Source organism: Manis pentadactyla, chromosome 12, assembly GCF_030020395.1.
Source record: "Manis pentadactyla isolate mManPen7 chromosome 12, mManPen7.hap1, whole genome shotgun sequence".
Taxonomy (NCBI): Eukaryota; Metazoa; Chordata; class Mammalia; order Pholidota; family Manidae; genus Manis; species Manis pentadactyla.
Window position 1 is genome coordinate 60,651,143 of NC_080030.1, and position 15,526 is coordinate 60,666,668.

The following is a 15,526-nucleotide window of genomic DNA, read 5'->3' on the forward strand; positions in this document are numbered from 1 at the left end:
GTTTAAGGACAGACTTTTTTCAGGTGTGTCAGATTATGTGCTTGAGCATTTGTTTACAGCACTGGAAATTTTCTGTGTGTGTCCTTGCTACTGATGAGAAGACATGGAAATCTGGCAAGTTATTTTGGATGTTTTAATGTTAAAATAATTAACATATTATTATTTACTGTTACAAAAATGAATATATTTGTTTCCTTGATCATAACTAGTATATATACACTGTACATATAGATGCCTACTAGTATGTGTAGATTAGTGTTAAGAGCACAGGCTCTGAGGTTTAACTGTGGGATTCAAGTCTCTTATATGCTGCTTTTAACAATGGCCTTCAGTATCTTGTGCCTCAGTTTGTCATCTGTAAAGTGGGGATAATAATGCAATTCATCTTGTAGGATTAGTATGAAGATTGCATACAATTATATAAGCATACTAAGTAAGTATTCAATAAATGTTAGCCACCCTTGTCATTATTATATCATGCTTCTAAAAATATAAAAATAGTATGCCCAAAAGAATAGTGCTTTCAGTAACTACAAGCAATAACTTCAAGTACTTATAAAAAGTAGGAAGATATTACAGACTTAATGTTTTGAAAGCCTAAATATGTAAGGAACTAAAGATTTCCCAGGAAATATGTGCTGAAAGGCAGTTGGTTCTTACCTATTACCATAGGTACTGCAAAGTCACCATAGGTGACTTTGGTGAAGGTATAACAACATTGTAGAGATCAGTGTCTGTATGATTTTATTCTTTCCCACTAATAAAGGATTTCCTGAACTGAAACATAAATAATAAGATGGTTCTGATTTCCTTTCTGTAACATATTCCTACAAATATCAGTTACAGTAACAAAGGTAAGAAATTTCACAGTATAAAGTGTGGTTTCTCATTCTCACAAAACATCATCGTAAGTTAGAAAACCAGTATCTAGTTTCCTGACAACAGTACAAGTGCAGTGGTGAAAAAAATTGTCAAAAGTTAGAACACATGTTAAAAGTTCAGGTCAACTGACACAGTTTCCAGTGTCCTAAATGCTTACCGTTTGGAATGGCTGATAACTTTCCCAAAGTGTCATTCAAAGCTCTCAGGAGATCCCCATTTCTGACATCTGCATTTTCTAATCTGGTTTTCAGGCCATTCAGATGGTTATCATTTTCTGTGAACAGAAAACAAAAAAAGATGAAACAATTTTAATAATCTGTGAACTCATATGTAAATATGCAATTTCAGGTTATTTTAACCTAAAATTCATAAAAAGCAAGAAAATTGATTTAATTAATTTTATTGGCATATATCCATAAACATAATTCAGATCATAATATGTTTTTATAAAATGACCATTTGACTCTTCAACATGTTCAATAATTATATTTTCTTCTTGGTCTCTGATCTTTACCTGACTTAATTAGATGATTTTCTATGGAGAAAAAAACTTTAGAAAAATCATTTCTTTGTTGCATTTGTAATGATGCCCTCTTGACATCATTCCTATTAATGGTACTTATTTTAAAATTTTTATTTTAAAAATGGATCATTTGAATAGCTTTTAAAAACTTCAAATATATTTGATTGCTGAGCAGAATCTCCTAACTTGAGTAAATATCACATTAATAGTTTTTTGAAACAGAAATAAAAATCAAAGGAATGAAAAAACAATTTCTAGCACATTTCTGATAAACTAAATTTTATAAAGATAAAAGTATTTACTACTTGCCTTCAAATAGGCCTTATACAGAATTTTTCTGCTACCTTGGCATGATTTCTTTAACATTAAAAAATATCATTTGCTGGAGATAATGTAATATTACAAGTGTAAGTTCTCCGTTTCTTTCTGCTAGTTTTTAACACTGTCCAAACTTTAGTTTGTATTATAATAGTAACTAAGCAGTTTAGAGCTTGAGTGTAACAAAATAAAAGGTAAAATTTATGAAATCTTTTAGGGGAAAGTAAGTAAATATTCAACCTTCTGATAGAAGAATGTAAGTTTAGAAATCTTGCTTAGATATGTATCAAACTGAAAATGTATCTTAAGGCTGAATCTGTCTTCCTTATCTTCCATCATTTATTAGTAAAAAGTAGAATTGAAAAAAATGAGAGAGAAAAAACCTGTGCTTCCTACAACACTTTTTACTTCTGACTGGATAAAGCAGATCATTTTTTTAAGACAATTTCAAGAGTTTATTGTGCCATAATATTTGCTCCCTTGGGAGATGCATGCTAATTGTTTAAATTAGATCCACAGAAATGTAAAATGTAAATAAAAGGTAGAGTCCCCAGCTAAGAAGAAGAACTGAGAAAGGGCCTAGAAAGAGAGGGATGCCCTCCTGGCCTGGCCAGCATTTGACGAAAGTAGCGAATGGCAGCCGGTGCACATGTGTGTATGTGCCACGTTTACTATTATAATCCTCACGATAACTTTTATGATCTATGTACTATTGCCATCTCCAATTTACAAATGAGGAAATTGAGGCTTCAAGAATTTAAGGAAGTTTCCTAAATTTTCATGATTAGTAAATGGCACAGTTGGGACTCAGATCCATGCAGTCTCATTCCAGATGTTACGCTCTTGATCACATTTGGGGTTGGGAGACAAAACCAGGTGGGAGACAGAACCAGGGTTACCTACAGCTTTTCAGGTAGCAGTGCCCTTCCACAGTCCCGCTTGCTCCCTAGCCTTTCCCCCTCTTTTCTTCCAGGCTTATCTGTCCTTCTCAGTTTTCTCCTTGGTTGCCTTAACAAACTGGGCCCAGCTAAAGAAATCTTCTGAGCCTCACATGAGCAGTGTGTACATAATCAATCCGGAATGGTTTGGAGAGAATTAGCAATGGCTACATGCAAAATGACAGGCAAGTATATGTTCCACATTTTTAAGGATAATGAAAGAAAGATAAGAATAAATAGGGCACAATAAATAGCAATAATCAATTACCAAACTAAAATAAAGCACTCAACATTATCATAATTAAAGAACTGTAAAGCAAAGGAACAGTGAGATATCATTTCTCATCCATCAGATATGGCAAAACTAAATGTCTGATAATACAAAGTGTTCTTGAGTGTCGGTGGAAATGAAAATTGATGCCATTTTTTTGAAGAGCAAGCTAGTAAATTGATCAGAATTTTAAATAGGGATGTATTTGGCCCAGCAATGGCACTACCAGAAATTAACCCTAAAAGACACTTGAAAAAGTTTATTAATATGTATCTTCCATGATATTCCTTATATATTTGTAAGGTTATAAAGAAAGAAAACAGCAAAAGTGTTCAGTATTAGGGACTGTTTATATCAATATGGCATATCCATACAATGGTATATATAAGTTTTTAAAAAGAATTAGATGAGTAGGTACAGATAGGAAAAAAAAAAGATCCTTAAGTCCTTGCCATGGAAATCAGCAAGGAACACTATATATGTGCTGACAGATATACAAAAACTTGAGAGGGTGGGAGCCGGTAGTGGGTAGGTGGGGAAGAACATACCAGAGAACCTCGATAGTACTTAGAGCAGATGGATTGGCACAGAAAACCTAAGGGAGTTAATAGTGGTATGCGGGCTGGTGTACCACAACCTTTCATTTTATACCTGGTTATGCTGGTTAATTGTTTTCTCTGTGTAGCTATTTCTGTTCTTTTATTTAAAACTGTACAAAACAGAAAACAACTACTTAAACAATTTCAACTAGGAAAGACTGTTATTTGCCAACATCAAGACTGCCATTTTCATCAGTTTCCTGGTACCCCGATGGACAGACCAGGAGAGACTACATCTCAGAGCAGAGCCAGGAGAGTCTGGATTTGGTGTGTGCCCACCCCTTGCAGAGGAGGTGCACCTGGCTTCTTAGGGGAACCGAGCAGGCCACTGGCAGCTGGAGAACAATCCTGGCTTTATTGTTCTTCATTTGGGAAGAATGACAAAGGGGTAAGAAGACGGATGGAGGATTCTTCACTGTCAGTGTTCTGGATGTGAAAAAGAGTACTGAACATATTAATTAATGATCCACTCCATTTCATATAAGGGTTTTATAGGCAGACAGATTAAATCACTGTTATACTACAGTAAAATAAGCATGTAATATTGGTCAAGGCATCTGCTTTCCAAGCCAAAGACCTGACATCACTGAAAAACAAACCATAAAATATTCCAGCAAAGCATGGCTCTAAAACATCAATATTCCCATTTCAGTCACTGCTATATTATTATTTTCAATTCTAGTTCCTCAAAATATACTTTCCAAGTCATTAGATTTTCTTCTCTGTCAATCACAATTCATCTTTCTTTTAAGAAGTATTATTCGCTTCTTTTCACTGTTATACTCAAATTTTTGGATAGGTTATTGAAAGTATACATGCAGAAACAAAGCCAGTCTGATTACGACTGGGATATCTAAATGAATTTTTTGAGAATAGTTAAAGGGCTGTTGTTTTGATATTAACTTCGAAGTTTTCATCAGTTAAGGGGGTGGAATAGTACAAATTTCATTTCTTGGCTTCTTGACTGGATTTGATTTTTTAAATAATGAAGCATTCAAAATGTTCAGGCAAGCAAGATATTCATATACAGTGAAAAATCCATTAACATAAAGGGCATCATATGGTTTATGCTATTCTATGAATTCTGAGCAAATAGTGTCTGAACAATCAGTCCAGTTATTCAGAAAACTGATCTGGAGATCATTGTTACTGTCCCTTAAATTCCAAAGCAGTAATTTTGATCCTCCACCTTCTGTACCAGAAAGTCAAAGTGTGAATATTCTGATCCCACTGATTTCTCTGTCTAAGCTGTTTGACTCTGATTTCTTCTTAATTTATCCTTTCTTACAACCTATAATTTTTTCTGAAATTGTTTCTGGAATTTCTCAAACCAAATCTGAGTAATTTATAGCTTTGTCAATAGAATTAGGTGAGTTGAAGTTGTGTACAGAGAAGAACTGCAGATTTTAATGTGGGAAACTTACAAAATCACAACAAAGAAAACCTCCAAAAATGAGCATTTCAAATCTGGCTTAAATGAAAAGACATATGAGGCAGAGCTTCCCTATACCCAAAATGTGGGGAGGAATGCCTGCGGTGCAGTTTGAACTGTAACATGGACAATGAGACAGCATGACTGATAGTTAAAAGAAAATCCAACCCAATTTTTTAGATGTAATTTTTGGAGAACCAGAAAAGGATCCGATTTATAATCCACAGTGACTTTCTTTTTTTATTAAGGCATCATTGATATACACTCTTATGAAGGTTTCACATAATGAACATTGTGGTTACTATATTCACCCATATTATCAAGTACCCCCCACACCCCATTGCAGTCACACAGTGACATTTTATAGGATATCCTCTCCTTATTTCTTCAGCTCTCATATGCAATATATGTAGCCAAGTCATTCTCTTTGTCTTCTCTCTAAGTATCACACCAGCCAAACCTCAAAGGCTCTGCATGTACTTCTTCAGCTTTGGCTCCCACTTTCTCATCCTGTCATCAGACATTAGAAGACAAATGTCCAGGACGGGGTTTGTCAGAGACAGAGCTCAGAGTGAGGGAAAGGAGCAGGGCAGCATGGGTACACTGTGAGCATTCCTGATAACGTCACTTCCCTTTGTTGCATATCCATGAAACTGGGCAAGGTAGACATATTCAGACTGAAAATCACTAGACAGAGTTGTATGTCACTGCCATTAATAATACATATTTATTCATGTTTACTGTGTTCCTGGCACAGTGCTAAATATGAATTAGAGTTTAGTTAAATTAGAACTAGTAACACTGACCTAAGTGATAATACTTTAAAGCTGTTACAAGTTATTTATTTGATCATCAGTAATGTCTTTTACACAATTCTAGTCATTAAAAATGTAGTGTGGTACAATGATACCATTATAGGACTTAGAGTTGGAAAATGTGGGTTCAAATGCTATTTCTATTCCTTTTTATATGTGTAAAATGATAACATCTTCCTTCATATGACTGAAACGGAGAATAGATTGGAGGATGTATGAGAAAGTACTGGATTTACCAAAGTAAATGGTAACAAAGTAATTGACATTACTTGATAATTCACACTGGTCTGATAATTGCCTTGGTATATTTACCAGTTTTAAATAATGTTGAAAAGAGTTTTTAACTAATATAGGAATGATTTTTATAGATTTTGATGGAAATGTTCTATTTGACTATTAAAATTCAAGCTACTCAAATGCAGTTTTAATTTTTTAAAATACAAACAGGGTACATATAAACAAAATAAGTACTTTGTGAGAATCCAAGGGTGAAATAAATAAAAATGCTAATTATTTTTAAGGGATCTGGTTAAATGGAATCTGCTGTCAAAATGCCATCTAGATAACATTTTGCAAGGAATGTTTTCATTACAAGTACATAATTATGAACCACTACTTTAACAGACTTGTTATCAATTCTGATTTTCTCCTTTACCAAAAAAAAAAAATCCTCTTTTTAGGATTTCTTTAAAAAAAAAATCAATTATTCCGTATCACTGCTATTTCCTACACAGGAATTTCATTTTTTGTTCTGGAAAATCCTTCTGAATTAGAGACTAGGTTAATCTCCGCAGCGAATAGGTTAATCTCTGGTCTGATAATTGCCTTGGTGTATTTACCAGTTTTAAATAATGTTGAAGTAGTTCCGAAGCAGAAAGTTTGGAATGGGCAAAGGACCTGTGTGAGGTCATGTGAAAACCTTGTTTTGGACCTTCCTGGGAATGAAAGTTTCCTGCTACTCTCAGGGAGTCAGGTAGTCAAACTACTTACTCATTCATTTATCAAACCTTTGTTAGGCCATCAATGTTAATGTGTCACCTTCTGGACTATGGCAGAAGCCCAGAGATTTTGTCCAGCAGTGGTGAAAAGCATCAACTTCGGAGCCAGACTAACTTGGGCTTAAGAGTTGGCTTCGCTGTATGTATACAGTTTATTCAAATCGTTAGTGTTTCTTGGACTTAAATGATTTAGTTTTATATATGAGAAGTGGCCAGGTTTATTAATGCATAGATGATTCTTTTATACAATTTATCAATTTTATTACACTATATTTCTATCTTTGGATATTTTAAGAACATAAAAGGTATGATTTCTCTCAAGTCACTTTACTATAAATCTTCATGTACTTATGCAGTCCTTTGTCTTCTTAATATTGAGGTTTCTAAAGAATCTTGCCCCTAAGTCAGCCCCATGACCCAGTGCAGGAGGATGACCAGCCATGCAAAGAAGAAAGTTGGGCAGATGGAGGACTGTATTCCCGTCCTTGGCCTCCTGCTATTTGATTTGATGAGATTGTGATCCCCAGTCTTTCCACTACTTATCCTTGTAGCCCTTTTTCATGACGTTATTCCTATGCTTCCCTTTCCCAGCTGCTGCCAATTGTTAGGGATGTGTCCCACCTTTGGGTGCCTCTTTTGTCCACATATTATAATAGAGCTACCATGCATGGAACCTCTGAGATCACTTAAGCAGGCCAGTGTTTACAGGGAAGTATGCTACCAAGAAACCCTGTCCTGATCCAAAAGTGCCAATTAGCTTTGTACAGCATGGACACAGGGCTTGGCAGGCTCCTGTTAGCTGCATCTGAACATCTCTTCCTCCCATGAGAGAGTCACAGTAAGAAGCCTGAGGAGAAGAGGCGGGGTGCACTGGTCTGGAGCAGCAGGGTGTCCAAGGACTTAAGGTGGCAGGGAAGGTGAGTCCTCTCTTCAGCCAGTGGGATGAGAAAGCAACACAAGCAGACACTGAAACCTGCATATGGTTCCTCTAGGGCAAGCTCTAAAGCCCGACTGTGGGCCTGCAGGCTCATTTTGTTTTGGTTAGCAAGGTATAGTAGAAGAAACTGAATTTTAATACCTTTAAGTAAGATAAGTACTCTTTGGTTCCACTAGTTCTTGCCTTTCCAATATTTTGCCTTTGCCTGTACGTTACCACTCCTCACAATTCCTAAACCCATGTCTAACTTCTTTCACCTTCTTGGTTTTCTCTACTCAACGTTTCTAAGGAGGAACTAAAACTCTGTATGAAGAATCAGCAATTTCTAAGGGAAAAGATGGCTTTGTTCTCTAGACTGTGGTAGGCTAGGGGATCCAGGCTTGATTTCACCCATTTAGTTCAAAATCGTTTCTGTTAATGGAGAAGATTTTGCCTGTCTTTCACGCACTTACCTGTGGAAAGGCTGATTCCAGCAAATTGTAGTGTGCAAATTCAAAAGAAATATATCTCTAATAATAAAAGAATGATTTAGATAACATTTACCTCCTGCATCATACTTTGGTTTGACAGCACTGCAGTATTCCTTTTTTCTAATTTATTCCCTTTATCTCATTAAAAATAACAACATAGAATCTTAACAGGTTAGTAATTGCAAGTGTATCACATTCATGATTGTGGAACCTTTCTGACAACGTTTGGGCAAAAGACTGAATGGTTGGAAGATCACAGTATAAAAGGAAAAAAGCATTGATTAATTTGATGAAAATTAATTTGACATAAAATTTACTGATTCGATATTTTTGGGTGTGGGAATAGATTTTTAAATTTTATCTAAGTGTCATCCAGTTTGCAGAAATGTTAACTTTTGTTCCTTAGTAATTAAATAATTTCACTTATTTCAGGCAAAGACAAAATCGAGCGAAAATTAAGAAGTAAATACAATTGAAAAGTTACTCTCTACAGAAGCTATGTAATTATTAAAATCTTAGTATTCTCAAACTGCTAATATACCATCCTCTATATCAATCCTTACCCTGAACACATTCCATGAGAGCCTCAACTGGCTATTTTATTGGCAAAAATATCTCATCAACCCACAGAGTAGTATTTATTCACATGGTGGTACTATACTAATTCATCTTCTAACTTTTTCGATCATCAATTTGTAGCAAGCCCCATATCCATCAATAAAATGATTTTTATCTCTTTAGACATTCAGTCAGTGAATATAGACTAGTTTCAAATCTCAGACACACACAAGGGCAAATATACTTTTAACAAATGCACATTCAAAACTTAAAAAGCAAAACAAATTGCTCCTGGCAAGTTCAGGCTCCCTCAAGGCAAGGACAGCAGAAAAATGGTGGGGAGTGGTGCTCAGTCATTCATGACTAAAGCTTACCAACTAACTGGATTGTACTGAATTGAACCAAGCAACAAATTAGAAATATGGAGGGTATACTGGCCTCACCATTTTTATTCCTTCTAACTCCAGGCACCATAGAGAGGGAAATGACTAAATCTCTATTTTAATAGCTGCTGTCAAGAGTTGCTCTGTAGGGCCTATTTCAGCAGTTCCTGGTGGTAATACATGGCATTTCCCTGATTAACAGCCATTTTATAACTTGTATAATTGACCACAAATCAGAGAGATGTCATAATGTAGCAAGAAAACATTCCCATCTCCGCCAGAGCCTGGGCTTGGATTTCTGGAGGAATTATTACTTGAGTAGTTTGTGGGTTTTCATTACTTTAAATAATGTACTACCTGAACTCCAAAAAAAGACATTTAAACTAATGAACATTTCTGTCTCCTAACCCTTTCTAACATGCTTGTCCTTAGATGTCTTTTACCTTTGGGTAAAAAGGAAATTTTAAAAGAAGTTAAAAAGGAAAATTCCTAAAAATGGAATTCTGTCTTTTTAAAATCATGAGTGTTTGTGGGGAAATAAAGGAAAGGACAGGGTCAGGCATTCACTTCAGGTGTGAAATTTGAGGGGGCACCAAAAACTGAGTAATCAAGATAAAAGTATTTTAATGGAATATTCTTAAAGTAAGAAATAATTCCAAAAAGATCAATGATGGACAAAATATTAAAATTGTAAATGAAAACAGGATCTGACCCTGTATGTGCACGACTCACCTCACTCGGCCCACTTCAGTCCCAGCTCTGGGCAGAGATACCGGATGGGAAAGAGTGGCCGCAAAGTAATCATATCGACTCAACTTATCCAAGAGGAAAACAGGTTTTGACTCTTTATAGTTAATCTATAGGTTATAATAAGAGCAATCTCTTACACAGTTATGTACATAGGGGGTCTTAATTCATCTGTGATATGCAGTCCAAAGCATTTTACTATCAAAGTGCCATCTATGATGGACACAGAACTTATAATTCCATATCAACCTCTACTGGTGACCAAGGACTATTAGTTTATAGCGTGACATATATAAATGATTATAAGACCTCTTCTCTTTCTAAGGTTAGTAAAGCCCACCACCATTCCTTGATTTATAAAAATATGCTTATTTCCTGATTTGAGCGAGTTACTCTGATATTATACACTAGACATGCAAAGTTAAAAATAAGACCTGTGTCTGTCCTCACGAAGATGGAATCTAAGTGATAGTTGCAGTGTCTTAACAAATTTATGAAACAGGTATGCACAGAGAAGGACCATGTAATTCAGAGGAGGTGTTAGGTTTCCTGCAGAAGATGACATTTGATCTTGAAGCTCTACTAAAAGGTTGCTAGATGAAAAAGAAAAAAGGACAATGAACTATTTCGAAGAGAAGGAGTAATACTGTGAAACATGGGGACTTGGAAGGCCCATAAATATTTCAGTGAAGTTGGGGAGGTGGATCCAAGCCAGTAAATGGTAAGGAATGAGACAGGAGACAGCAACAGAGGTCAATACAAATGAGAAACAGGAGATATTTGAATACAATAATAAATAGCTTATCTAGAGAGCAGCTACACTGAATAATACATTTTAATATAAAACTCTTAATCTATCAGGGTAGATATTTTATGCAATTTGATCTCTGAATTAGGAATAAAATACATGAAAAATGTATGTAAAGGTGTGAAAACGTTTTAGGAAATGTGACTCACTAACAAAATCAAAACTTTCAATGGACATTTATATTACATCTGCCTGATTCATCACTTTGTGACTATCATTTCTGAAGCCCAACCAAAGTGGGGTTTGGTGATCTCAAAAACTAATCAAGCTTCAATTTAAAAGTTACTGTACTTTAGATATAAATGAAATGATGCTACTGAAATTAGGTTTAAAAATTATGAAATACTACCCAGTGCAAAATGAGATATGAAGACAAAATACTGTAAAACTAGTGAGATAGCTTACTTACATTGAATCCAGATAATAAAAATCATAAAATTCATGCTGAAACAATTACACTTTTCCAAGAGTATGACAAAATATCCTATAAATTGCAACTAAAAATAGTAATAAAGAGAAGTCATACTAACCTTTTACATCATTTGCTAACTTCTTGGCTTCATTAAGAATCCCAAAGCTTTTCTGAAGAGAGCCTTTGGCACCTTCTTTTAATGAACCCCAAGGACCTGTTGCCTGTAGACATAAAAAGGTGTCACATACTCCAAATCATAGAATTTTGGAGTAGAGATATGTAGCAGGCAGTTGGTATAAAGATTTTACTTTCAGGAAAGCGTTCTGGGCTACAGATTCCAGCACATACTGGTGATTAAAGTCAGGAGACTGTTATTGGGAGAAGAAAAGAAGGCCTAGAACAGAGCCCTTAGAAATCCCATCATTTAAGAGGCAGGTATAGAAAGTGAGGATGGCAAGGTGACTGGGATCCCAAAGAGGACCAAAAGAATCCAGGAGAGCATTATTTGGAAACCAAGAGATACAGAAGGGGCTCAAAGCATATGTGAGTGTTGCAAGGACATTACTGGTCAGTATTATCAGGTACTAGAGAATGGTTGAGCAAATTAAGAACTAAACACATCTACTGCCTTTATACCTAGGCACATTTCACTTGATTTATGTGTGTATATATGTATTTGGGGGGATAGTTCCTGTCCTACAGCTGTTGAAATGAGAAAGAACACTGCTCCTTTTCTAAGTGCATCTTAAGTACTCTGGCAAACAAAAGCTTCTAAATGACAGTCTCTGAACCACAATCATCATCTAGCAAAGATGTATTTATTGAGGCTTGGATTAAACAAGGCGACATAGAGATAATAGAATGATATGGGAAAAGGATCACTTAAATTGAATGTCTAGTTATCCATTTTAATAGTGTTTGTTTCTCAGCAAATATTACATAATGCATTTATATGAAGAGATAAATTAAATAGTATCTTATGTGTAAATTTTAAATTGGAAAAGTATTTCAGGGTGCAAGAAGAGCTAGAGAATGCTAAGTGCTTATTGTTGAAGTTATAAATCTAAACTCAAGTTATCCCAGATGTGTCTCTTGACAGACATCTGTGGTAGCTTATTAACATTTTTTAATCAATCACATTATTTGTGCAATAAACTAGGAAAGATTACAGAACTTGCTATTGTTGTGATAAAATTCATTTTAAGGTATTATACCAACAGCTTTGAATTAAATAATCTATTGCTCACAGAACAGATTGATTATATAATACCAGGATATCTACAAAAATACAAACTGGAAACACCTACATAAATAAAATGGGACACTGTGCAGATATATCTAGCACTTACAGAAAGAACTGTAAGACAACCCTGGCAAAATATTCTATGGAAAATGGACAATATTTTATTCAACTGAGAACACAGAAATTTTTAGTCCTATACTTTCCCTTGGAAATTAGATATTGTAACAACACATTAGAGTCATTTATGTTGAAAAAATGTTGAGAGTCAATATAAATGGCACAAACCCAACGTACCTTACTCAAAAACAATAAGCCTTGATTATCCACTCAGGTTCTACATTTGCTCCAAGTTTACCTGCTATTCTCATGCCTTGGGTACAGGTTTTCTGAATCAACACAGATTAGAGAAAGGAAATTACAAGGAAAGGGTGAAGATTCTCCACATAGTCACATGAGGACAGCAAAAGTGACAGCTGGCATTCTCTCTGACAATGAGGAAAGAGAAAACTAACGTGGAGAAGTAGAAAGCTCAGGAGTCCAAGTCAGTGTGGGTAGGGATAAAGTAGCTTTCAGGAGATGCCAATATTGTCATAGTAAAATAACTAAAGTTGATAATGATGGTCCTGAGTCATCAAGACAATATGGGTCACTTACAGTACTAGAGGGGACTAGACAAGGAGGCAAGGAAGGAAGGAATGAGGAAGAGAGAAAAGGAAGGAAAGAGAACAGCTTTCCCCACAGCCTTGAGCTGTGAATGCCTTTCAATAAAAACATAATCTGGGTAGCACTTAGAAACCAAAATTTTAAAGCTAATGTTGAATGTGCAAAGTGAGACATGGGAGTAAAGGAGGGTGAGAGAGCTGGCTTGCTGTGCATAAGAAAATGAATGAAATGAGGTGAGAGCGCTGAGGGAGAAAAGCCAAACATGGAAAGAGGCTCAAGTCTGAGCTGTGCAAATTGTGAGAGGACTATGAATGGTGATGTCCAAAATTTGCTTTTTCTACTTTTTTACACTTCTCAACAGTTTTAGTGAGTAGGAATATTTTGCTCACCACAATCAAATAGAGAACATATCCATCACTTCTTTAAATTCTTCCCTTTCACCCCCTGCTTGTCTCCCCCATCCCCACACAAACTCTGGTCTGCTTTCTATCACTACTACTTTTCATTTTATAGAATTTTAAATAAATGGAATCATCCAGAAAGTGCTTTTTGTCTGGCTTCTTTCATTCAGCATAATTATTTTGACCATTATGCATGTGGTGTGTGTGTCAATCAATATGTGATTCCTTTTTTATGTGGATCTATTTATTCATTTATCTCTTGATGGACAGCTGGGTTGTTTCCAGCTCTGGATATTCTAAATAGATTTGCCATGAACATTTGTGTACAAATCTTTGAACGAACATGTGCCTTCATTTCTCTTGGACTGAATACCTAGAAATAGAGTTGGTAGATATGGTAGGTGCATGTTTAAGTTCTTAAGAAACCATCAACCTCTTTTCCAAATTATTATACTATTTTAAATTCCCATCAGCAGTATGAGAGTTACATTTGCCTACAACCTTGCCAAAACTTGATATAGTCAGCCTTTTAAAATTTTAGACATTCTAATAGGTGTGTACATCATTTTGGTTTTAATTTGCATTTTGCTTATAACCAGTAACATTGAACAACTTTGAATGTGCCTATTTGCCATCTTCTTTGAATTGTCTAAATATTTTGTCCAATTTTTATTGGGTTATGTGTTCTTATCAGTTTTGAAAGATATTTATGCATAATCTGGTTACAAACCCTTTATCACACATGCAATTTGCAAATACATTCCCCTAGTACCCTAGTATGTAGCTTATCTTAGTGGCTGGATTCAAATTTGTTATAACTTTATTACTTATAGAAGCAAAATAAGAAGTTATTGTTTACATTACATCAAGAATTTTTGCATTGATGTTCATGAGGGATATTGGTCTATAATTTTTTTTAATGTTTTTGGTTTGTTTCAGAGTAATATTGGCTTCATAGAATGAGGGAGAATATATTTTCTCATTTATTTTCTGAAAAAACTGTCATTTCTTTCCTAAATGTTTGATGGAATTTACCGGTGAAGTGATCTGGAACTGAATTTGTGTGTGTGTGTGTGTGTGTGTAGGTTCAAGTACTAAAAATACAATTCATTAATGAATATGAGGCTATTTGTCCATTTCATATAAATTATTGAATTTTTGGCATAAAGTTGTTCATATTTTCTCTTATTATCTTTTACTGTATGCAGAAATTATAATGATTTTTGTCTCTTTTATTCCTGATATTGGATATTGGTGACCTTCCTCATTTTTCTTATCAACTTATTGCTCTTCCAAAGGATCCTGGTACCTTATTCCAACAAAATGATTGATTTTTGACTGAAGCCCATTGGCTGATAGACTTCCCTCTGCTGCTAATATCCTACCTTCTTGCATTTATGACTACCTCCTACCTTCTGCTTCTGGAACATCTTGTCTTGCCTGCTTTTCAGGAAGCCAGTGGTTTCCTCCTGAATCCTTAGTCAACCACTCCTGAAATAGTAAGTATTTCAGTTGCAAATGACTATAGTGTTTATGAAGGGCAGTGTGTAATAGTAAGGCTGTTGGGTAGGTTGGAGAAAATATCTGGAAGTTTGAGTTTCAAGGAAACTGGACAGTAATCAATGTGGAGCCATTTCAAGTTTCTGAGTAGGAGCATATGCTGAGAGCCTTAGTCAAAGAAGATGAATTGGACAGAACTGTGTGGGAGGAAAGTGATCCATCAGTTGGCTTAGAGGAATAGCATAGGCTAGAGAAAAGAGAGTTGTAACTTCAGTCAAGGGCCATGGAAATGAATGGTTTAGGTTCAAGAGACAGAGGAATTAAGACAGGTTTCAGTGTTTCAGAAATAGTAACGTAAAATGCTGATGGCATACAACTGTCAGTTATAAGCAGTATATCAACAATCCAATTTTAAAAGATAGGCTTTTCATATGATAACAGACTGGAAAACACTAATATATTATGGATGAACAGAACTGCTTCAACTCATTGGAATTTGGAGAGATCCTTCTCCAACACTGCTTAGTAAGTCACTGAAGCCCATCAACAATATCAGGACAGGTGATAAAGTAGCATTTTTCCAAGCTAATTATACTTCATACATATTCATAAGCATCACATCTGGGTT

General features: G+C 35.3%; 1 protein-coding gene across 3 annotated transcripts in view; it reads right to left on the reverse strand.

Annotated features, from left to right (window-relative positions):
* Positions 1–15,526, reverse strand: part of LAMA2 (laminin subunit alpha 2) — a 631,935-nt gene that overhangs the window by 85,320 nt on the left and 531,089 nt on the right. For all 3 annotated transcript variants that reach the window (XM_057489270.1, XM_057489268.1, XM_057489269.1), the window contains 2 exons: positions 11,210–11,312; positions 1,040–1,156 (listed from right to left, as the gene is read on the reverse strand). In XM_057489270.1, coding sequence (XP_057345253.1) covers positions 1,040–1,156; positions 11,210–11,312 — 220 coding nt within the window. The remainder of the gene's footprint in view (positions 1–1,039; positions 1,157–11,209; positions 11,313–15,526) is intronic.